Source organism: Filicampus tigris, chromosome 16 (assembly GCF_054856515.1).
Source record: "Filicampus tigris isolate MCC_2025a chromosome 16, RoL_Ftig_1.0, whole genome shotgun sequence".
Classification (NCBI taxonomy): Eukaryota; Metazoa; Chordata; class Actinopteri; order Syngnathiformes; family Syngnathidae; genus Filicampus; species Filicampus tigris.
In genome coordinates, this window is record NC_141232.1 from 645327 (window position 1) to 669182 (window position 23856).

At 47.0% G+C, this 23856-nt stretch overlaps 1 protein-coding gene across 3 annotated transcripts; it reads right to left on the minus strand.

Moving 5' to 3' along the window:
• Positions 1–49: 49 nt before the first annotated feature.
• LOC147133900 (peripheral myelin protein 22-like) lies at positions 50–23693 on the minus strand. Of its 3 annotated transcripts, none has more exons than XM_086056587.1 (6): positions 23513–23693; positions 20646–20785; positions 2448–2537; positions 1899–1992; positions 1669–1809; positions 50–972 (listed from the first exon to the last, which is right to left on the minus strand). In XM_086056587.1, the coding sequence occupies exons 2-6, from the start codon at positions 20721–20723 to the stop codon at positions 815–817; spliced, it is 561 nt and encodes a 186-aa protein (XP_085912713.1). In that variant the 5' UTR covers positions 20724–20785; positions 23513–23693; the 3' UTR covers positions 50–814. The 3 variants fall into 3 exon arrangements, with proteins under 3 accessions (XP_085912713.1, XP_085912714.1, XP_085912715.1); XM_086056588.1 differs by lacking the exon at positions 23513–23693 and adding an exon at positions 3128–3288 and having other exon boundaries at positions 20646–20765; XM_086056589.1 differs by lacking the exons at positions 20646–20785; positions 23513–23693 and adding an exon at positions 3128–3352.
• Positions 23694–23856: the final 163 nt, after the last annotated feature.

Consider the following 23856-nt stretch of genomic DNA (forward strand, 5'->3'; position numbering starts at 1 on the left):
AGTCCAACGTGATATGAAATAGACAATTATTACAGTAACACCAAGGAAATATGATTTTAATCATGTGAAGGTTTATTGAGAAGAATACTGACATTACTTGAAACTTCATGCTCACACAAAGTGAATTAATCACGGGACACGACGCGCTTGCAAAGTAGGTAAACAGACACAAAAGAGGCTATACATTTCAAGAATAGTACATGTTTTAAAAAGCACCATTTTATCAAAACATTTTTATTTGGAGTATCAAGTAACACACGCACACACACACACATGCACAAAAGACACTTCATGATGCAATTGCTATGAGTTCCTTCAGGAAGTAGACCTTTTTCAAAGCTAAGGCACATTATTCAAAGCATTAAAAACACACACACACACACACACACACACGCAAGACAATGAAACAGGAAGCGTAATATCTGGCGGACAAAGCGACACTTCTTTGGCACAGCTGCATGACGTGTGAGAGAGACACACACTCTTCTTAACAACGAGGGAGACAATGTTAACAACACTATGTACAACACATAAGGTAAAAATGCTATAAATATGTCTAAAAACCACAGACGCTATGTACATTTTTGTACTTTGGAAAGGCACGACAAGTTTGGACGCGCGTTTGGGCGACGCGTGCGCGCTTGTTGTGCGCTCGTGATGTCAGTCTGTTTGGTGTTGGTCTGTGGGCAGTAGGCACAGTGCGACGCCTCCTCCTCGAGCTCCTCCTCGGGCTCCTCCTCGGGCTCCTCCTCCTCCTCCTCGAGCTCCTCCTCCTCTAGTTCCTCCTCCTCGTCGTCCTCAGCCACGCTCTCCCTCATTCCTTCTTCCTTAGCACGATGTAAATGAGGCCGCTGATGAGGCAGAGCGGGAACGCCACCCAGGCCAGCACGTAGGCGTAGCCGAACTGCGACTCGGGCAAGTCGTCCGTCCTCATCACCGTGTAGATGATGGCCCCGCACATCACAAACAGACCTGTGATCAGCGGAGGGGAGGTCATTACTGTTGCAATCCTACATAGGATACGTTGTGACTTGTGTTTACGCCGCACAGACATTTGTGAAGCGGTTGTAGTGAACGCTTAAAGGGGACAGCAAGTCAAAGTGTTTCCTAACCACTCTAATTCAACTAGATCAACTTTCTATCGCATCAATCCATGTTTCATTTGCCTTTATTTTTAGTGAAAGTCTAACTATCATACAGAAAACATTTCTGTATCATAAATTTGATCTTATTTATTGTAATACAGATGAATCTATTGCTTGAGTTTGTTAAAAACTACACTGGGAAGAGGACTTAGAAAAATATAATCACAATCACAATATTGAGGGGGGGAAAAATGCAATTAGATTGTTTTTCAAAATCCTTCAGCCCTAGTAGATAATGAACATTTCTTCAAAATAGAAGCTAAGCGCTTGCTTCAAGCTGTTTATCGGCACTCCCGGTTGAAGACTATTGAAACACCAACCGTTTATTCACCAACTTGCCAATTTCTTTCATTGAACTATGTTATTTTATTGACAACTACATAGTAATAAACTGCTATCAACCGCAGCAATTTTTCCTTGTTGGCCTCACTTTGGCTGTGCAAAATGAGGCGTTTCACACCGGTCAATAAAAGGGGCGACCCCGCCCGCCCGGGCGCGACTTTGCACACCAGCGAGTACTCACTGGCCAAGATCTGGAAGATGGCGGTGAAGAAGAAGCGACCGCCCTTCACCAGTTTGAACAGCTGGAACACGAACGCCAACAGCGAGAAGAAGCAGAAGAGCACGGCCAGGATCATCAGGGCCTGCACCGCCTGGATCCAATCTAGTAGACGTAACACACAACAGGACGTCATCACACTAACCCACAGGCACGCGCACGATGCTTTTGCTTTTGCAGCTGAACCGGCAGACCTTCATTGCTGGCTGGAGTGCACTGGTAGGCGACATCATTGCTCAGGCAGTTGTACCACAGGTCCTTGCTGATATTGCCACCTACAGTCCAGGCCTGGTCAACACAACAACATGGAGACAGTGCGTTACGCCACAGCAGCACACAAAGCGCGGCCAACAATCGCAATTCCCCACAATATAGTAAAATGAATATTACAAGAATAATGTATAAAATACCCCACAAAAAATACTTGAATGTTTTTATATATATATATATATATATATATATATATGAGTACTAACAGTAATAAAAAAATACTGCATAGAAGCGTAAATTACATAATACTGTAATAAAAGTCTCTCTCTATTCTAAAACATAAAAGAAAATGACACACAGAAGAATGTAAATACATATTTAAACTGATATAGTTTACAGTTTAGGATAATACAGTGAACAGGGTAAGTAATAGTTTCATTGTAAAGCTAACAAAATAAATACAATACACAGAAGAGAGTGACTCCAATTTCGCCGTTAGAAAGCGTAGAATCAATGCATGAATTCCAACTTACACTTGCTGCTGTGGACACAATGAGAAGGATGAGGATGATAAGGTGCAAAATGAGCACTCCAAGCAGGATGAGCAGCATTTTCAAGTATTTCTACCAGGAAACAAAGAGAAAGAGAAACTTGATGTGACATTCAAATACCGGACGTGGGACAACAATCTCAATGCACTTGCGAGCCTCCGACGATAGATGGCGACACTTCCTCACTTGTGGCCATCAACCGCAATGTTTACTTCGACCACTTAAGTATCCTCTTACAACGCCAACGTCAAAAGTGCAAACTACGGGGAAACGTCGCGTTTTCAGTCTTACTTTCCATCCGTACGCGAACGTCGAGGTAGGAAAATGTAATAACGAAGTGACTACATCAAAAAGGGTCTCAACCATAGAAAGTCCAAGTTTTGAAGCGGAAAAAAAGGGATGGCGCCCGCTCAAGAGTGCGTGGAAACGTGAAACCCACGATGGAAAGTCGGACAAACATCACCATATTCATAGCAACCGATAAAAGAGCGCCTTCGACCATTCGTCTAAAGTTTAACCGTGTCCAGAAGGTTCGAGTTAAAGTCCATCGAGAGGAGGGGAAGTTCCTGCCGCGTGGTTAGGAGACGGGGGGAAACAATAACAACACGGGAGTAAAACGCGACAAAAAGTCTGAAGGAAAAAAAAAATTAGTCCCAACTTACAAAAAAGTCAACGTTTCCGTGGAGGGGATGAAGCGAGAAAAGTGGGTTGAGGTGTTTGCTCGTGTCGAAGTGGAGCGTCTTCCTCGCTCGCTGCTATTCCAGATGTGGCTCTCACGCCCCACTCGCACTTTTTCTGGGCCGCAGAACAGCAGAACACCGCCCTGCAGGGCCTGCACGTCACCACCGAGCAAGCTCCACTCCAACCCACTTGCAGCCACAAGACACGCTCCTTCCTTTTTTCTTTTTTTGTTTTCTTTCCTCCTCTTCCCGCCCGAGTAACTCATCTGGATCGCACCCATGCTCTCTATGTTCTCCATTATTGCACTACCATTAAAAACACATTCATATGAGTCAAACTGTCAAATTCCTGCGTTATCAGTCATGCTTTTGAGGCACACGCTGTGCCTGTTTGCCTGCTTGGAAGACACTTGGAAATTTAAAGGCGAGAGGGGAAGGGGGTGGGGGGGACAGCCCTGGACACCAGTTTGACTAAAATGATGAAGATATGTTGATCGGGACTGGTTGCACGGAAACCCGTAACACGAAGTTGGCCGTTTTGTGTCGAAGCAGCCATTTTGACTGAATTCCAGGCCTCTTTCTTATTTGGACATGCAGATTCCTCACAAAGAATTCGCCCAAATGAGCCCCTGAACACAAGCAGGTGTCCTCGATTGATGAGCAACACTACGTTGCAAAGTTTTTCAACTTCTAATGAGGGCGAGGCACAGCTCTGAAGTTTAATGTCAAAGTTGTCAAACCAGGGAAAGTGAGAATAAAAAAAAAGGTTCACGGATCAACCCAAAATTGGGTAAGCATGTCTATGACAACAGAACGCAGAAAAAAAGTCACAAGGAACTGTGCGAAACTTAACATGAAGTTGGCCGTTTTGTTGTGAAGCCGCCATTTTGGGGTGAATTCCAGCGATCGTGAACCTTGATAAACTCCGATTTGGGAATTCTCTTGTTTCAGATTGTGCAGATTGAGTAGTTGAACTAGACAGATATTCTACAGATAATTTGTTTTTTTTTTAAAAAAAAAACACCACTATATGGGCGCACGTAGCGCAGCAAATATGTACACGCGCGGCCAAGACGTCGGCTAACGACACAGGCTTGATTTAGCTCCTCCCCAAAAGACCTTAGTTAGCAAAGCTGAGATTGACACCGATTACAATCATCCTTTCTACCAGGCCACCTGGTGGCATTCTGCAAAGAGCACACAAAATGCAAACTGTGTGACTTTTTCAGTGAATAGCTGAGGAGGAGAAGAAAAAAAAAAAAAAGACTGCAAATAGGCGGGGGTCACTTCAGCCTTGGTGGATGAGCAGTACACGATGTATGGCTGACAATATAGCAGGCCTTGAATGGTCCCATGTGCCATGCTATGTCCGGCTAATGGCGGTGACTGCTCAGCCTTTATCAAGCACACATGTCCAGCAATGGGCCGGCCCCTGAGGAATGCCCCCACCGCCTTGTTGCTCCCTCCCAGAAAACCAAAACAAAAAGAAAGAAAAACACGCTGGAGCGGACCCGGCGCATGATGTTTTGGTCACGCTACGCCGATGGAGCAGAGTGATGTCATCCATCCTCAGCACATTCCTGCGTGACAAGGCCCCCCACAACAAAGCACTAGCGGTGAAAAGTTGTCTTTGCAGCCTTGCCAGTGCTGTCGCTGCCTCTCTGCTTGCCACTTGTGGACCACCAGGTGGATTCTGGAACCAGCCGAGGAATGTGCGCAGCGCTGGCCGGACTCACTGTGGCTTGTTGGGTGGAGACGCTGCCCTGTGCCCCGCTCCAGCCGGCGGGGGCGGGCATGAAACATGATGTAAGTGCGCTTCTGCAACGCGCTGATGCAATACCACACACACACACACACACACACTCACAAAAGAGGGCAAGGCTGCAAACACACAAGTAGCCTACAACGCAATATGAACTTGGAGAAAGATCATCTTCATGATACTGGTTAGCACGTCCACCTCACAGTGTGCAGAGGTCGTTGGTTCGTAACCCCGGCCTTCCTGTGTGGAGTTTGCATGTTCTCCCCGTGGGTTTTCTCCGGGCACTCCGGTTTCCTCCCACATTCCAAAAACATGCATGGTAGGTTAATTGGACACTCTAAATTGCCCCCGCGTATAGCTGTGAGTGCGAATGTTTGTTTGTTTGTCTGCGTGCCGTGCGACTGGCTGGCAACCAATTCAGGGTGTTAATTTCGAAATATAAATGTATTGAAATTGGACCATACAAATCCCCAAACTGTGTCGTTTGTTTTGAGGCAGGATTGGTGAACATGAGAACTGCCGCTATTGCTTTTCCTGGTTTACAGCCACTTGTCGCTAGGCAGGTGAATGTCTACTCAAGTGACTTGTCTAATAAAGTGCTCAGTTATTTGTGCTGTTTTGTAATCAAACGAACGCTGCAAATTATGGCCACAATACAGTCACTCTCAGTGCAAATCTAAATTATGTTTCAAAAAAAAAAAATCAACTCAGGTGTACCTAATTAAATGTCTGGGGACTGGTGACATTTCATGCTTCCCATATGCAAGGATGCTAACGTCGTTTGTTGCTCAAATGGTTAATGGTTTTGGTTACAGTATGAAAAGCTTTTTTTTTTTTTTCCCCCGCACCCCGCACCCCGCCAAGCCGACTGACTGACAACACAATCGCTCCAAAGCAAAACACGTCTGGAAGTAACTAAAGTCGGAGTCATTGTGCGGAGAAATCCGAAGCCGACACGCCTAGACGTATCGCGGCATTTAGGCCAACTGTTTGGCCATTTGAGCAAACTGCTTGTTGCATGTCACGCAAAGACAACTTTCTCTCTCTCCCTCTCTTAGCTTTCATTTCCGTTGAAAAGATTCCCTCCAGCAAAACAGCTGACCCAAAACCCAAGCACGTCAGCGGCACGTCAGGGTTATCTGTGCACGTCCTCATTATAACGCGATAAAAGGCAGCGCCGCGCTCTTACTGGAATTCTTCTCGGTGTACATGAACTCTATCAGAAGGCAATTTGACGCCTCGGGTTTGTTTGGCTAATCTGAATCTGTTAGCATCACCTGACTGCACTCTGGCTTCATAGCAATATCAATAGCGCCGTTAAGTCGACGCTCGGAATCCTGTCAAGGATGTGTAAAACGGCTCTGGCATTGAGCTGATATGAGTCATCGCTTTGGACCTGCGGACCGGGGGTCTCCACCTGCAGGAGGCTCTCCACGAGGAGCTGCGAGATTGGATTTTGGATGCAGGCCGAACCTAAGGCGCACCGAGGAAAACGTCAGCGAAACAGCTGGACAGCAGCGGGAATACCAAGAAATGACAAAACGCCCGAGTTCGGCAACGCCGATAGTATCGTCGCACGCAGCTCACGGAGGCCCTCGTGCACAAGAAGCAGTGACAGCCTCATCTTTGGTTTTGATTTGATTGTTTTACATTCATGGCCAAGAGGGGTCGTTCTACACAAATCATTCCCGTATTTATGACATTACGACCGCGTTGTCGTAAGTTAGTGGTAAACTACGGCACGTTCGGACTTGCGTACAAATTTGGGTTACGTCATGCTGTAGGAAGAGAACGCTACGGTAAAGCAAGGAACCCCTGCAACGCTAGCAAGAATGATGACTTTGGATCCGGCCGCCACCTGCGGGAGGATCACCGCGGCTGCGGGACTCGAGAAGACGGTTCGGACGAAGGCCTCGCTGAACAGCTGGACTGGGCTGTCGTACTTGGGGGAATACAGAGGAATGACGGAACGCCCCGTGACCCCTCACCGACCGTCAAACAAAACCCAGACTTTTTCCTCTGTTGCAATTCTTGACGGGACTCTTGCTCGAAGGCACGTGAGTTGCGGGCAGAACGGAGTTTGGACTTGTGACGGCCCGGAATTCAGAGCCTTTATCACACAACGTCAAGACTTTGAGGGTATTGCTGGGTCTTCATCGGCACATTCTGCATCTGCACGAGTTTGAGTTGGCTAATAATCGCCCTTGAGGGAATTGAGTAGACACTTTGGAATTGGGCTGGAACCGTCTTAGCAGAACAGCTGGGGAATAAGAAAGAATGACGGAATGAGCCGGTGATCCTTCACCTTAGGAAACTCCCGCCCGCCGGCCAAGGCGCACTTGCGGTCATTCACGGGTCACACGGACACGCGTCTGCTCAGTCGTTTACTGCGTCGTCGTCAAGTGTCGCGTGCGCTCGCTCTTTGAGACAATCCGGACAGATTCTCTCTTGAATCAACTGACTGGACACACGAGTCAAAGTACAGTTAAAGCCGGCCACACGAAACCATTTTGAACACCTTGACCCCCACCCTTAATTTGCGAGAGAACCCGCACATGGTGAGGGGGGGAAAAAATAAATAAAACGTGTGTTCTAACTGCTCTTCCACTGTGTGGTGCACTTGACAGAGCTGGGCATTTGACTACAAATTGAGCGTCCGTTATTCGGCATCCGTCTGCATCCTGGGTACCCTTCCGTCATTCGCCTTTTTCCCACCTCCCCCGCTGGCTGATATTTGAGCAGAAAGAAAGAAAGAAAAAAAGAAAGAGTGACTTACTGCGCCACGCAAGCTTGTTGACAGCCTGGTGCCTCGCTCAAATCTGTGCCCCAGGCTACTACATACAACTCGCTGTTGTTCCTCACCGCGGCCGTCGGAGCCCCGCCGCAAAAAACAGACTCATGACCGACTACAGACGAACGACGCATGAAACATTTTTTTAACATTTTTCCCGTCATTCGTCAACCACCGGCAAAATGGGCATCCGTCAGTGAAGATAGACGGACCGGTCCGTCACACGGACGGAATGCCCAGCTCTGGTACGTGAGATGACCGACACACGCACACAGAACCAAATGGCCACAGACAATGTCGAGGTTCCTCCCCCAAAGTCTGTCATGCCAAGACTTGACCCGTGAGAGACAACATGATGCCACGAGCATTCACACTGCGCGGAAACGACAAGAAGAGAAGCAGGAGAAGAAGAAGAAGTCAAAGAAGCTAGGCTAAGAGTGTTAGCTTCTCTGGTAACTACAACTTTTATTTTCTATGTTCTTGTCATGAATTCCGGTAGCAGCGTGAACCTCTGGTCGCTTTTCCAACCGGCTATCATTACGGTTCATACCGCAATCACCGGGTCCTTGGCCCTTTTCTCATTTTAAATCAGAAGAGAAGGAAAATGCTCCAAAAAGGCGTGAATAAATGTGAGAACTCCAAGTGTGGTCCAAAAATTCAAGAACTCTCGTGGACTCATATTGTCTCGTCTCCGCATTATTGTGACTTTGCTACAGCTGCGCTAGGCCCTGGCGGACTGGCTTTGACCATTTGGAATTGGACTTTGGATCTAGTTGCACCATCTTAGTGGAGCAGCCGGACTCGGTTGCATTAGCTTTGGGGGGAGGAAAGAATGACGACCCCCCCCTGATGAGCCTTCACCAAACGACAGTACTTTAGCTGACTACGGGTCAGTCAGGCGCCGGCTAAATCGACAGACATTCGAGTGGAGTTTTCCGACGTATTTCACTGAGACCTCTCCATTGATGAAGACATTCCAGATGCGTTCTCGTCTTTCCAGTGTGTGCGTGCGTGCGTGTGTGTGTGTGTGTGTGTGCGTGCGTGCGTGCGTGTGTGTGTGTGTGTGTGTGTGTGTGTGAGAGAGAGAGAGAGAGAGAGACTGTATCGCATCAGCGGGATCGGCTCGCCCAGGCTCATGCCCCAGTCTTTGAGGACTAGATGAGACAGTTGGGAATTGGGCTTTGACGGTACTATGTCGGTGGAAGCTAGCTGCACTGACAATTCGTGGATCTCCGCTTCTACAGGCAGGGCTGCGTTCCCTTTGACACAACTCCCCAGTGACTCTTTTCAAGCGGATGCCCCCCTTTAATTGGACTGTAGTGTCCTGCTAAGTTAATGGATCGGAGTGGAGTTTTCTAACATATCGTCTCCCGTGATGAAGACATTCTGCTTTGTGCTTGGCTCTGCCGCGGCTAAATTTGCTCTTCAAAGGTCTACTTGTGAAAGCTGGATTTGGCCGCGTTAGCTTTGAGAATACAAGGGAATGACGAAAAGAAGCCCCCTGACAATCGCACTGTATCCTCTTATTGAATGGGCGGCCATTTTGCAGGATCTGAATCGAGTCTTCCAACACGCCGACCCGTGAAGACGGTCCAGATGCGGCCTTCGCTTTGCAAGACGCATGTGCGTGTGGCTCCGGTCTGTCGCCGTGCTAGCCTGCAAGTGTTTGCGTTTCGCCACTTAGCGGCTATCAGATAACAAGTCTCAAAACCGCGTCTGAAGGGGGCGCAGCGGCGGAACCCGTGTTCGAGGGGTTGCACACACTTCCCAACACCTGTTGCCACTCAACAACACTGACGGCAGATTAGGCAAACGGCAGAGTCGCACGTCGGCTTTTGTGGCCTTTGAAAGGTGAAAACCGGGACAGCGGTGTTCTAAAGCTCACAAACGAGCCGTGACTGCAACGAAAGCTCCAAGCGGCCCGGGTGGATGTCGGGCGTCGGATGGGAGGGGCGGGTCCGAGTGGGGAGTGGCTTTCATTTCTCTCCGCTGAGCAATGGCGGGGTCCTCCTTCCGTCCCTCCCAGGCGGCGGCGGCGGCGGCGGCAACACAATAAATGAGACACATACGGCGTGACCGCCTCTGACGTTATGCGGCACCGGGCTGATCCCCAACATGTGCTCGCCATTAGCCGCTGGCTTCCTGTTTGAGGCCACGTCATCATCCCGACAGGGCCGGCCAGCCCATGACCTCACAGTCCGAGTGGCTGCGAAGGAGTTCCAGTGCAGCGCTCTCAGATACATTCCGGGCTGTTTGGAATTCCTCTCCAAATTGTTTTGAAATCGACACCTTCAAGCCAACTACGACTCCCAGGGAAGAAAAATCAACTCTTGTAAGCTCGTTATCAGAAGTGGGGGGGGGGGGGGGGTTTCCCCCTCATTCCAGCGGCCTCTCCCAGTGTAGTGTGCGTGTCTTTTGACAGCAAACAGCCGCGTGCATGCCCACAATTGACATTTACCCCCCTTTTACACAGAAATTGTACTTGATATATAGAAATACAATTGTATTGAATTCATTGCTCAGAGGTGGCAAAAGTGCTCGCGACTTAAGCAAAAGACAAAAGAGTAAAAGCACAGCACCGGTACTGATATTGATTTTAATCCTGTACTTAAGTAACGTAAAAAAAAAAAAAAAATACTGAGTCCAGAATGTACTTTGTGATGTTAAAAATACTCAGCATTGATGCACTCTTCTGGTAAAGTATCCAATTTTCGTTGTCGTGGTATGTTTTTTAAGCAAACGATGACACTCCCTCAGTTCAACATCAAATATTTGCAAATTGAATGAGTTGTAAATAAAATACAGGATTTTACGAGAAGATCTTTGTATTTTCCCAGACAGGCATGGCATTTGACTTCAAAGTGTAATATAAGAGTGCTTTTCCGGGGGAAAGAACGATTCTGAATTGACACAATTTTGTGTCTCTTCCAGCAAATTTTTTTTGAAAGCGTTTTTCTCGGTGCAGTTCAGTAGTTGTGTGCATCCTATTGCATTTTGGTGTTGTTGAGGCTTTTCCCAGCGACAAAAGAGCATTTTGGGGGGAGTCAAGTGGAGAATTTGCCTGAAAAGTTGCGTTTTTGCCACCAAATGTCCTCTTTTGCATGCCAGTGACGGACATGTGGAGCTCTTTTAAGCTGAGACGACACGGCGCTCGGTTGAGCATCCCGCCTCCGCGCACACAATGCCACCCCAGTGTGCGGCCGCGCACAGCAGCATTGGCGCATTCCATCGCGGGGGGGCAACAAGGCCATCAGTGTTTTTCAATGAGCTGCCGCAGATGCCGCATTGCTTTTACTACCTCCTCATCCGGCTTATCGGGACAACAGCTCTCTGTTGATCTTACCGCACACACCATTCCTGACTTTTCCCCTCATTCCCTGACCTATCGTGAGGGTGGACCAATCGGGTGCTTTTCCACAAGTGCTTTGGAAAATAATGCACACTTTTTTGGGGGGTTTGTCATAGCCAAACATGGCAATATTCGGAGGAATCGAATGTAGTGAAATGTAATCGTTTGGTGTAAATGTTTTTGTTTTTTTGTGGCAAAATATGTTTCTTTGCTACAGCCGCAACATAAATAGAGGATGCATTGTATTGTATGTTTTATTAAGGCCAAAAGTAATCAAATATTCCGTGGAATTTCCTTTTCAATAGATGCTTTGCAGATGCAATAGATGCAGAAAAAGGCAACACTCTTGTGGCAAAACGGAGTATTTTATCAAATAGTTTTGTACCGCCAACCAACGGTACTTTCCTGCTTTCTTGGCAGTATGTAATATGCAAATTTTCCTGAAGTAATAATGTCCAGATTGCAAAACATTGCTTTTTCCTTCAATTGGTTTGAGTCAAATTACATCATGATGCTCGTCACGGTGGCGGGTTCAACACAATGTTGGCAAAATGGCAGACTAGGGGGATCTATGAGTGGGAAGGCTGCACCGTTGGCCAAAGGCCAAGCAGGTCCTTTCATTCCCTTTAAATGTGGTGCACTTGTCGCGCACTTGAGTCTTGAGAAGGTGGAATCTGCACTGTCACGTTTTTCCTGGGGAAAATGTGATCAAATGCCATGTCCAATAGGAAAATTGCCACTACCTGCCCCCCCCGAGAAATTTGGAGTCTTTACAACAAAATATATCATCCAGTGTGATAAAGTAGTCTTTTACGTCCAGAAAAGCATTGTAAGGGTTAAAATGAAGATCATATTTTGACAGCAAATTTCCCTGGAAAAGTTTCCCCCCGCCTCATTGTCATATTTGTGTTGCTAAATCTTGCATTTTACTTCTAATCCTCCTTAATTCTTTTGAGAAGACTATTGTATGTTTCACTTCTCTCTTCTTTCAAACTTGACTTTAGCAAGCAGTAAATTTTAAGAAGGCGTCTACGCTCATGTTTTGACTCTAAACACGAAACCTACAAAATAACGCCGCAAAAGTATGGGAAAAAGTTCCATATTGTCCTTCAATGTTTAAGCATGAGCAAACCGTCTGTCAGCGTTCATCATTCAAAATGTCTCCAAAAGGCCCATAAAAGAGCACGTTGTACATCATCACCTACAATGGGGGGAGGGGGGGGGGCGGTGGGTTAAGGCTTCGCGCCCACCAGTTGACATGTCCAATGTATACACAGTGTATGCACATTGATGTGAGTGTGAAGAAGCAGCAGCTGGACGCACGCATGTGGACCCTTTCGGACGGACGGACGGACAAGTCGCCGCCACGCCCATCCCGGCCTGATGAGGGTCACTTTGGTGACGCACATTTGATGCCTTCCAGATGAGACCTGAACACACCCCCACTCCCACCCCCAGACCCCGTTTCCATTCCCACCTCCACCCAACATGTGGCCCGCTTCATTTGCTCAAGCAAAAGGGTGTGGCCATCTTGAACGCAGCAAAAATAAAAAATAAAAAAACGCTGTCACCATCCTCCGACTTAAGACTGGACATCAAATTCCATGCCAGATGCTATATACATATATATACATATATACATATATATATACATATATACATATATATATATATACATATATACATATATATATATATATATACACATATATACATATATACATATATACATACATATATACATATATATATATATATATATACATATATATATATATATATACATATATACATACATATATACATATATATATATATATATATATATATATATATATATATATATATACATATATATATATATATATATACATATATATACATATATATATATATATATATATATATACATATATATATATATACATACATATATATACATATATATACATATATATATATATATACATACATATATATACATATATACATATATACATATATACATATATACATATATATATACATATATATACACACACATATATATATACATATATACATATATATACACACACATATATATATGTACATATATGTATATATACACACACACACACACACACACACACACACACACACACACACACACACACACACACACACACATATATATTAAATAATACATAGTATACTGTATGGTGAGTGTACCTATCCAGTACTGTATATAAATTGAGAAAGAGTGCATGGTGCCGTTCTTTTTGCTGACTTGTGGGGGATGGTAGGGGGACACTTAATTGAAAGCAGAAGTTGTTGTTTTAAATATATTCTACAAAGTTAAAATGACTCTTTGGTGAGTTGTCAATTGAACTAGAACTAATTTAGTCAAAATACAGAAAAACTGATTTTTTTTCTTACAAAAAAATATTGAAAAAATGGACTCCCCCAAATATAAAAACAATATTTTGATATAAAATATTTGATCATATTTCCCTGGTAAAATGTAATGAGTCGGAAAACTATGTTTCCCTCCAAAAAATGGGTTTTGCGGTCGATCTAAAAAAATACAGAAATTTCCTGAAAGTATGTTTCTTATTCAACAAAAAAAATCTGTTTTCATAGAATATCCATCCATTTTCGCTTATCCTCACTAGGATGAAAGTTTTAAATATTTTGGGCTTAACAGTAAACAAGCAGGGTGCATAATAAACATTTGTTGGCAACACACACACACACGCGCGCGCAAACAAGTTGGAAAGACACACAAAGCATTTTCACACTTCCGCTTGATCATGATGCAGCTGCAAATGAATGCCACCGTGTGTGTGAGCGCATGTGTCAGCTGTGGGGGGTTTTCAGGGACACTCGATTGTTGTTGTTGATTCTTGCGGTCATGTGTTTGATTCATGAATCTCTCCAGCCTGTAAATAAATAAACATAAAAAAAGCCGAAAAATAACAGTCATGCTTCTTGTTGGTTGAGCAATCATCAGACGACAGTGCGAGCACTAGCACGTATGCTAACATAGCCACAGTTTGATCACACGTGGACACGCTTAGTTCAGGCTTTTTACTCAACTGACAACACGAACGACGACACCCAAGTTTCTGTCAGTATCTGGCTTACGTTGGATTTTGGAGCGAGTCACATGCGTGGACAACAGCGACGGCGCATTTTGCTTCATGCGTGTGGCCAAGAATGTCATCCTGCCACTGAGCTGAGGACGGGACCAAGGAGTCTTCAACAACACGCCAGTACAATACAATTCACTATAACACTATACAACAGTGCAACAACACGACACTTGAATTTGACACACTAACGTACACTGCAATTGCAACACACTACACTACTAGACAGCTAAACTTCGGCACGCCGCACTACGACTATGTTAACGACTACATACAACACACTACATCGATCCACGCGCACACACAGCTGCATTGTGGTGAACAAGTCTTTGTGCGTCTCTCCGACCGGTGTGCGAGCAGGCGGTCGGCATCCCGCCCACTGGCCGAGGCATCCCAAGCACGCGGGGCCTGGGCGCTCTGCCAACGCGACCGCGCCGTGCGTGCCCGTGGCCGCAAAATGCCACACTTGTAAACAGTGTTGGGGATCCACCGACACAGAGCGCTGACCTCAACCCCGCACGGCCCGCCCGCCCGGCCGCCCGCCCGCCTTTCCTGGCGGGGGCCCCGGAGCTGGGGAAAGCGCCGTGATTACCTAAACATGCCTCCTTGAGCTGCGCGCCTCCCTCCAAACTCTCGCTCTGATTTATTCATTGGAGCCATCCTCCTCAAACGGCCCCCGTACACGCCCGTGCATTCCCATTCTTCACGTGGAACGTGTGCGCCCAAGCAATGTCCAATTCTTGCCATTTCTCCGGTCACTTTTTACAGTCCGATGAGCAGCCTAATCCAAAGAGTCGTAAATGAGTATGATTCCGCTATTTCCTGACACACATTTCTTACAAAGTTGACACCGACATCCCAGAGGGCAGCGGCTCAGGGGCAACATCAAACTACTGTAAACTCAGCAGGATTCAAAAAGAATTCAACTTTGCGTATCCAAAACAATGACAGAGCTTAGCCTTTCAGTCTGCTAGCTTAATGCTAATGCTAATCATCATCCACGCATTCAACAGACTCAACACAAACAGTGCAGCATGTGGACAGACAATATCACAGTAACCAGTCACATATTCTTTATCCTCCGCATAGAATGGCTAACAGAGAGCCGAGAGAAGAGTCGATCCGTCTCTGTTAACAGCACGTCACACAGTCCGTTACCGCCCCCGAGTGGCCGCACGAGGAGCGGCAGCAGTCCTGGGAAATTCTGTCAGCAATCTATTCTGCGATGAAGTCCATTTTCTGCTACGTTTCCTAAAAAATTAAAATGCACATTGCAACCACCTTGGCGCAACGTTCGCACGGGAAGGCCAAAGTCAAGATTGGAACGCTCAAGTTCAGAACGGTGAGGCAGATGTGCGAGCTAGCAGCAAGCCCGCAAGCGTGTCGCCGTATGGGAAACAGCTGGCTAGCTCATAGCTTTAGCCACACCTCAAACATCACATGCCAGCCGCCCTCATGGGGAGAAGAACAAAATGCCACGGACGGCAGGCCCGCTTGGATCTCGTGGCACACATGCGAGGAGGGTCCAAATGTTCTCATCAAAGGAATCACAGCAGACGCATTTTTGTTGAAAACAGTTGCGGGCTTTTGTCAAAATAGTCCCACGAGGGAGAGCAGCGCCACCGACGTGCTGCCTGAAAGCCTGTCCGCAAAAAAGCTCACCGGTGGTGGCATATTGTGATTTCCCAGGAAGGAAGGAAGGAGTGATTTGAAAACGTAAACACTTGCAGAGATTTCAACCAAAGTGTAATGTGCACTATTAATTGATTGATATTCACCCCAGAGACGTCTGAGCGTCATGAAGACACTCCAAAGTCAAATTTCCACCACGCCGCGAGCCGCCGCAATCGAGTGCTGAGCTTGGAATTAAAAATGCTGCAGGCCAGGTCTGGCGACACCAACGCGAGGGCGTCGCGGTCACCTTCTGCGCCGCCGGTCGCTCGGCCTTCAAAAAAGGCAGCTTGCGCATTTTGGTAAAAAGGCAACATATACGAACGAGCGAGTGTCTGGGACGTTTTGGGGTTTTTGTCCAAGTAGCCCAGGGATGAAGAATGAGTGAAAACACAGCGTGAAAACAAGACGTTGTTCACGCAGCGCCCTTGAGGCGGCTCGGTGGACTTCTTGCACTTTCGTACTTTCTTTCGGCGGTTGATTGTCGCGTTTGCTATTCGGTGCGCAAAATGCTGGTTTTGGCTGGCACGCGGCGATGCCAAAGCGCTTCTTTCAAGCCTCGGACCCGAGAAGTTTGGCGACACCCCTTCCAGGGTATAAAGCGCACTCGGGCACTCCTTTTGGGCTCATGATTAGAGTGGAATGAAAGCCTTTGTACTTTCTCCGGCATCCACAAGGCCGTAATCGTCAACGAGGGAAGGGAGGGTAGTAAAAGTGATGAACTACTGAAGGATCCTTTCGGAGAGCGCTTTCCGCTTCGAGCTGCGTGATAAATCATCCGCGTGAGGGTGTGGCTGCGCTGGGAAAACAACGGCCGGCTGAAGACGGGAAGAGCAGAGTGAAAAACAAGACTGGAGAGGAGAGGAGCAGAGTGGGCGTTGGCCCTCTTTTTGAACAGCTTGGCCATACGCGCTCCAAGAAACCCCCCCAAACCCCAGACCCCCCCGGCTCACGCTTCCCCCTGGGCCGGGCTGGGCGGAAGACGGAAGAGGGGCGGGGCCGGAGTTCCGGCTGATCCGAGAGTCTAAATGGATGCCATGTGTGTTTGTTATTTGGCCTTTTGTTTGTCTGCTCCTTCATTGACTTGAAGCGCTTTTCTTGTTTGGGGGCTTGGCGGGTTCAGCAAAGGCCCGATGACTCTGACAGAGTGACGACTTTGAGAATATACACGATGATAAGACGACCTTCAAAAATCAGTCTGCCGCGGGCACAAATGCGCCTGGCCTGCTCCCGGTCATGATGTCACTCGGCTCCTAAAGAAGATAAAGCGGAAGAGGTTGCGCAGGTTCAAAGTTCACCGTTGGCCTGATGGGACGTGACCCTTTGTGATCTCGCACTTCCTGCCAAGCGCCGCAGCCGGGCGCTGGCGCTGGCCGGGCGCCGGCGCTGGAACACAAGCAGGGCATTGTGCGCTCTCTTGGGGGAGGGGGGGGGGGGGGGGCTTTAGCGAAGGGGGCCGCCAACATCCCCGTTGGCCCGTTTGGAGCCGCGCAGCGTGGGATGGACTTCTTGGGATTTTTATTGGCAAGTCTGCAGTTCCCACGAGTGCAAGCTTATTCGACGGGTGGAAAGGTCATCCATGACCGATCCGCACACTGCATGATCAGCAACACCTGCTCAATTGTTAGCCTCAATTATATACAGTATATTCTTTTTTGTACAGCTATTTGGGAGAAACAACTGCATAACAGCTTTCTATCAAAAAGGTGATTAGATAAAACATTTCAGAATTTCATTTCAGAATTTGGGAGAGCTCTTCGGTGCTGTATCCCATTAGAATAAATCCGCCTTTGCACTTTTTTTGTGCTTTGATTTGTGGGAAACAATTTGAGACTCGAGCACTGGATAGTGGCGGTGAACTCAAATCACTTCACAACAAGCAGCAGCTTGGAGGATGACGAACAAGTCAATGAAAAAGAAGCTTCAAACAGTTTATTGCCACGCCCAGTTTGAAGTTTGAGGTCAAACTAAAGCTGAAACAAAGCATGGCACGTTGCGTATTTAAAAGAATGCTGGCTCAAATGGCCTGCTAGCTAAATGCTAACCTACAATGGAAAACTCAGTAGAAAGGCTAACAACTAGCATCAATGTTGCAGTGTTATACCCCTTAAGGCAGCAACAATAGTCATATATGCTTTATCCTGTGCAAAAAATGACTAATATTGCTGCAGCTTATTGAGCACTTGTGAGCGTCTCTTTAGTGTATTTCCACCTTAAAGGTGTACCGCCCCCTACAAAAATCCTAAGTAAAACCCAATTATGAGTCATGGCATTTGCAGGGACCGTGTCAAATGTCCATTTCGATATATGCCTCGGGCAACTTCAAATTGGCGTAGCCGCAGACTCGAGTGGAATTTGCAATTGTTGTCGCAGAGGCAATGTGTCCCGGTACCTTTCTTTGTCTCGATGGCGCACATGTGGAGGGACGGGACGGGGCGGGGTGCCGATTCCGCGGACGAGCCCTCGATCGGCCGTCGGGCCCGCGCCCCTCCCCCGCTGGCCCCGCCCCAGCGTGGTCACGGCTGAGTGGAAGTCAGGCCCCAGCTGGGGAGGACGCACCGCTGCGGGCGCCGGTCCTCCGGCGGGGCTGCCAAGGCACGGCGCAGACAGGCGCAGAGAACGGCGGGCGGGCGGGGGGGGGGGGGGATAAAGAAATGATCGAGCCAAGTGACTCATTGTTTCTGCGCTCAAGGCAAAAATGATAATCAGTCCTTTCTGCGGAATGCAAAATCGACAGTGAAATGTGCTGAAACTTTTCAGCGACTGACTTGTTTGAAAGGAAATGTGCTTTTGTCACCATTTCAAACTTCTTTGCTTTTGTCAAACTCGCCCGAGGATGACGAATTCCAGACTTTTTTTTGCAGCATATTTCTTGCCCTGGTGGAATTTGCTCCATTTACGGAACAACTTGAGCAGTTCACGAGTAATTGTCGCCGGCCTAAAATGTTTTTAATTGCAGCTGTCGATAGTCAAAGCGCCAAAGCGGCAACATTGACAGTCGGCCTTTATTATGGCTCACCACGTGCTTTTGAACTGGCGCTATAAAAGTAAACGTCTGAGATGACGGATGCTACGTTGCCTTCAATTGGGAGCGGATGTCACGCGTTTCGGTTGTCAGCGTCTGTTCAGCAAGAGGGCTGAAACTTTTGCAAACAATAATGCAGCAGTCCTGCGCTTGATGTCATTGAATATTTGCCCATGCGGTGGACACGCGCTCCAGTTCACGACGTCAGCCGCAAATGTTCGGGCATCTTTCAAACAAATCCAAGCATAGGTGAACATATACATATTCTGGCCTGTTCCGCGTATACGGTATTTATAGCCCATTTCCAGCGGTTTAGCAGCTGTGGTTTTGCAAGATGGAAAAAGACATTTCAACGGCGGGGTCGGGTCGGGGCGGGGCGCCAGGACGAACGCCATGACACAAGCCCGCCAAAACGCTTCAGTCAGATTGCAAGCGCTCAGGAGAGAGTCGCGGCCGCCATCAAGACGTACGGAAGGAAAGGCGCAGCTGAACTTCATTTTTCAACTCGCATCTGGCAGGGATGCCTCATCCCTCCCCCTTCCGTGTGTGTGTGTGTGTGTGTGTGTGTGTGTGCGTGCGTGCGTGCGTGCGTGCGTCTGTGCGGGGGTGTGCGCGCGTGCGCTCTGCGGGCTGTCCGAGGCGAAGAGGACAACACGGGCACTGGAATGCTTCTATTCTCTTTTCCTGGTAAGACAACAGTGCACATACCGCACCGCAATAGGCAAATTTGTAATCATGTTGAAAACAAACAAAAAAGACTGATACCATTTGCACGAAAAAATGATGTGACACAATCTGAACGGTTGGAATGAAATGCAACGAAATGCGCTGAGGGCAACAAAATAAATGACTAGGGATGGGCAAGGTCTGTATGGGGTCAATGCTGGCCTTGTTACAATGTAATTTTATTTCTATAGCGCATTTCACAAGAGCTACAGTTGTAACAAAGCACTTTCCATGACAACAACAAAATAGCAATAATACATGATCCAAATACGGTGCATTTCACATGCCCCCCACAGATCGATACCATCATGTGTTATTTTCACCAATTTAAAGTGTTGGAAATAGCTAGCAAACCTATCAACTCGAACTAACTTCCGAACTGTCTGCCAAGTGGCGTAAAGCTTAGCCTCTTCCTCTCCCGGCAGGAACCTTGCGACATTTTGTCGCCATCTTGTGGCATGCTGGGCGTCAAGGAACTATGCGGTCGTGAAGGGAGGAGCTTCATTTAGTCAGGAACTGTTTGAAAATGGTGAAAAAAAATGGATAACAAGATTTATATTTGTGTTCCTGGGTGGGAACAGCATTTACGAGCTGAGCTAATTATACTTACGACGCCTACTTGGGTGGTCGTTTATTTGTTGGCGGACGCAGGATCTACTTTTTAAGGAAAGGCGCTATCTCCGAGGACGGCGGGCTGTGACGAGCGAGGGCAGTTGAAAAGTGTTGCGTAAAGATAAACTTTGTTTGGTGACTCAACTTGGCGACGTTGCGGAATTTTGACAGAGACAAACGACGGCGGAGGAACTCGCACCGTTGTGTCTTTAATGAACGGCTAAGTGTCTCCTTGCATTTGAAATACAGTCAAAGCTATCGAAGTGGATCAGAGGAGAGCACCAGAGGATACGAGGAAGGGGTTGGCGGCGGGGGGGGGGGCGGACGTTGTCAGATTAAAAGATGAGCATCTACGACACACTGCAAGATTCATTTGTGGCTGCAATGTGGGCGGTTTGTAGCATTCTTCACGTTTGCTAGATGTGGTACTCACCCACTGAGCGGCGCATAACGTCACGGGCGGGCTCACATGGGAAAGGATGCTTGGCTGCCCTCGGCTTGCATGTTGCATGGGGAGCACGAACACACGCTTGGCGATTTCGCACTGGCCACCGAAAGCTTCCAACTTCTCTTCTGTAAACAATGGCGCGCAACATGCAAAGTCAAATACACACACAGATGGAGACAAGCCCAATGAGTGGAAAAAAAATTGAATGTGGTTATGCAAACAGATTTTTGCTCTCCGAGAGTGATGAATAACACACACGGACAAGAACCTGATTTGTGGTCCCTGAAACGTGCTTGTGTGAGCAGAATTTTGTCCCCAAGAGTGATAAAAACAAGAATGCGCACACACACACACTAGCATATAAACCTGCTCTCACATTACAGGAACATGATTTATGGTCCCCACACCACAAGACATAGACCAAGATGTGTTTGTGTAAAACATTTTTTCTCCCTACAAGTGGTAAACACACATACAGGACACTCACATAACTACACTATAATATGGGGACCTAATTGGTGGTCTCCAAAATATGATTATGTGAACAGAATTTTGTTCCCAAAGAGTGATGAACAAATATCATAGCACACGCAATTGCACTCATTAACCTGGTTTGCGGTCCCCAAAAGGTGGCTATGTGAACAGGTATTTGCTCCACATGCAAGCGAGATGGAGAATACACAAGCAATCTGATTTGTGTCCTCAAAATGTGCTTGTGTGGCCAGATTTGGAGAACAATAACACACACGCACGCACGCACGCATACACACACCATGGGAACCTGATTTGTGGTCCCCACACCACAAAATGCTTGTGGAAAAAATAAAAAGGTTCTAAGAGTGATAAATACTGTACCAGTACAATCCCCCCCCCCCCCCCCCCCCCACACACACACACACACTTGAGCTCATATTATGGAGAAGTGATCTGTGGTCCCCACACAAGAAATCCTGAAGACATGCTTGTGTACACACATTTTTCTCCCTCGGGAGCGATGAAATCCAGAAAACAAACACACACACCCTTTTTTGCTATTTGTTTATGGCCCATTAAAATAAAGGCTTTGCAAAAAAAAATGCTGCTGCAAACTTAGAAATAAAACGCTGGAGTTGCCAGGGGGGTGGTCTGGATTGTGTGTGCGTGCGTGGGAGGGAGGGAGGGGTAAAAAAAAAAAGAGAGCAGGGCCAGGCAAAAAAAAAAAAAGGGGGGGGGCAGTATATGAACAATCTTGTATTCTGTTTCTCCCCTGCCCCAACTTTTTCACATCCCGTCTCTTTTTCTCTCCTTCATATTCCTCCCCCAGCCTTGCCTTGCCTTGCCTTGCCTTCCCTTCCCTTCCCTTCCCAGCCCGGCCCGGCCAGGCCGGCCGCCTTCCACAGCACACCAGGCAGGTTGCTTAATTTAATTCCTTCCAGATTGCGACATGCATAAGGCCGTCCCAAGAAAGCCTCGCCAGTCTGCTGAGGGGGGAAAAAGGAGCGTTGCCAGCGTAAAGGCCGGGGCCCCCGGCCCGGGGGCTCCTGACCTCATAAAAATAACAACAACAAAAAAAAAAAGATGAGAGCGCCTCCCATCGGTGGCGCTGGGAAACCACAGCCCAAAGTGACTTGGGGGGTGGGACAAGAAACAGCGTCGTAGTGGGTGGACTCGGGTAAGGTGACTCTTTTCTGCTTTTCGGTCGAAGTTATAAATGTGAAGAAGGAAATGTTGCCTCATACTTCATTTGTGAGTCACAACATTTGACAGAAAATGATGCAGCACTTATTGCGAAACCAATCCTCGCATGTGATATTTGTGAGGCTATGAATGAAGAGACTCAACAAATCCACCCCACCGCCCCCTTTTTTTTTTTTTTTTTTGCAGGAGTTGCCTGTGACCACTAGATGGCAGGAGTCAACAAGATGTCCTGTAACAAGAAGTTGGAAGATGGGGGGTGGAAAAAGGCCAAACAATCCAACGACACTAAATTAGACGAGTAAACAAGACAATAAAACAAAAACTAGCAACGCATAAAGAAGAATAACGGCGACAAACGGAACGATTAATAGCGCAGCTGCTGCGTATTGACCGCCAGAAATCAATTTAAACGGTCTGCTGTTATCACCAGGCTGAGAATGATGACATTTTTAGCCCCTGTTGACAAATTGGATGCTGGTGTAATGTGACATCACAAAATGGAAGCCCCGCAAAAGTGGGCTTGAACGATTGAACGAGGGAACACAGCTGAGCTGAGCTGAGCTGAGCTTTCGGGGCTCGCCAAACGGGGGGTGACGTGGTGGAATTTTTAACTGGGGCATTCCTTGTCTGTGGTACGTGCGTGCGACCCTGAGGGACTTGGATTACAACTCCACATTTATATTGATTTGAAGATATTTGTGGAATTTTGGTCCGACGAAATAAAAAGGCTAAATATGAAGGTTGGGAAGGTCACGAGAGCAAACGCAGAAAACAGCTGAGCTGTGACGTCCGCAATGCCAGCCGGAGGGCAGGTTGACGTCAGTTTCGGTTACAGGCATTTAATCTGCTGAATTCATATTCCACAAACACAATATTAATCAGATATTAATACTGTGCTTAGTGGGTGCACACAGTGCAAGGGTAACAAAAGGTGCCTCAATTACACTTCAAGTGGTCTAATCCATCTCTTAATAACATCACCGTGACATTGTAAAACAATGTACCGCCAAATCCACCCATAACACATTCGAACTATGCCGAGTGCCACACAGCCATTTGGTGCAATCGAGGATGGATATCGTCATAAAGGAAAACGACCTTCCATTGCCTCAACATGTATCTTTACATGACAAAAAAAAAAAAAAAAAAATTGAAATAGAACACATCGTACTCACGTAAATGATTTTTTGGGTGTGTTTGTTTGAAGTACACATCCGTCCTCCTCTGCAGTCACCTGCGACTAATTGCGAAGCCCAGTTGCATATCTGTGACCAACCAATAAGAGGAATGCGAAACTCCAACGTCACTAGTGGCCTTCAGCTGGGTGGAGAGTGGTCAATCTTAAACGTGATGGGTTAAAAAAAAAAAAGAAAAAAAAAAGGCGTCGACATCTGGATGCGTCAATCTGGGCGGGTCACATTGACGTCATGATATCTGCTGGGACAAAATGAGCTAAAGTACACCCAACTGGAGATTAAGACCAAGTACCGTTTGAAAAAAGTGACATCAAGGCCCATTT

Excerpts from the sequence above, each read along its gene's own strand:
- LOC147133900 (XM_086056587.1), bottom strand. The coding sequence starts at position 20,723 with ATGCAACATGCAAGCCGAGGGCAGCCAAGCATCCTTTCCCATGTGAGC. Across the intron at positions 1,810-1,898 it reads CACTCCAGCCAGCAATGAAG|ATTGGATCCAGGCGGTGCAG; the intron begins GTCTGCCGGTTC and ends TACGTCTACTAG. Across the intron at positions 973-1,668 it reads CATCTTCCAGATCTTGGCCA|GTCTGTTTGTGATGTGCGGG; the intron begins GTGAGTACTCGC and ends CGCTGATCACAG.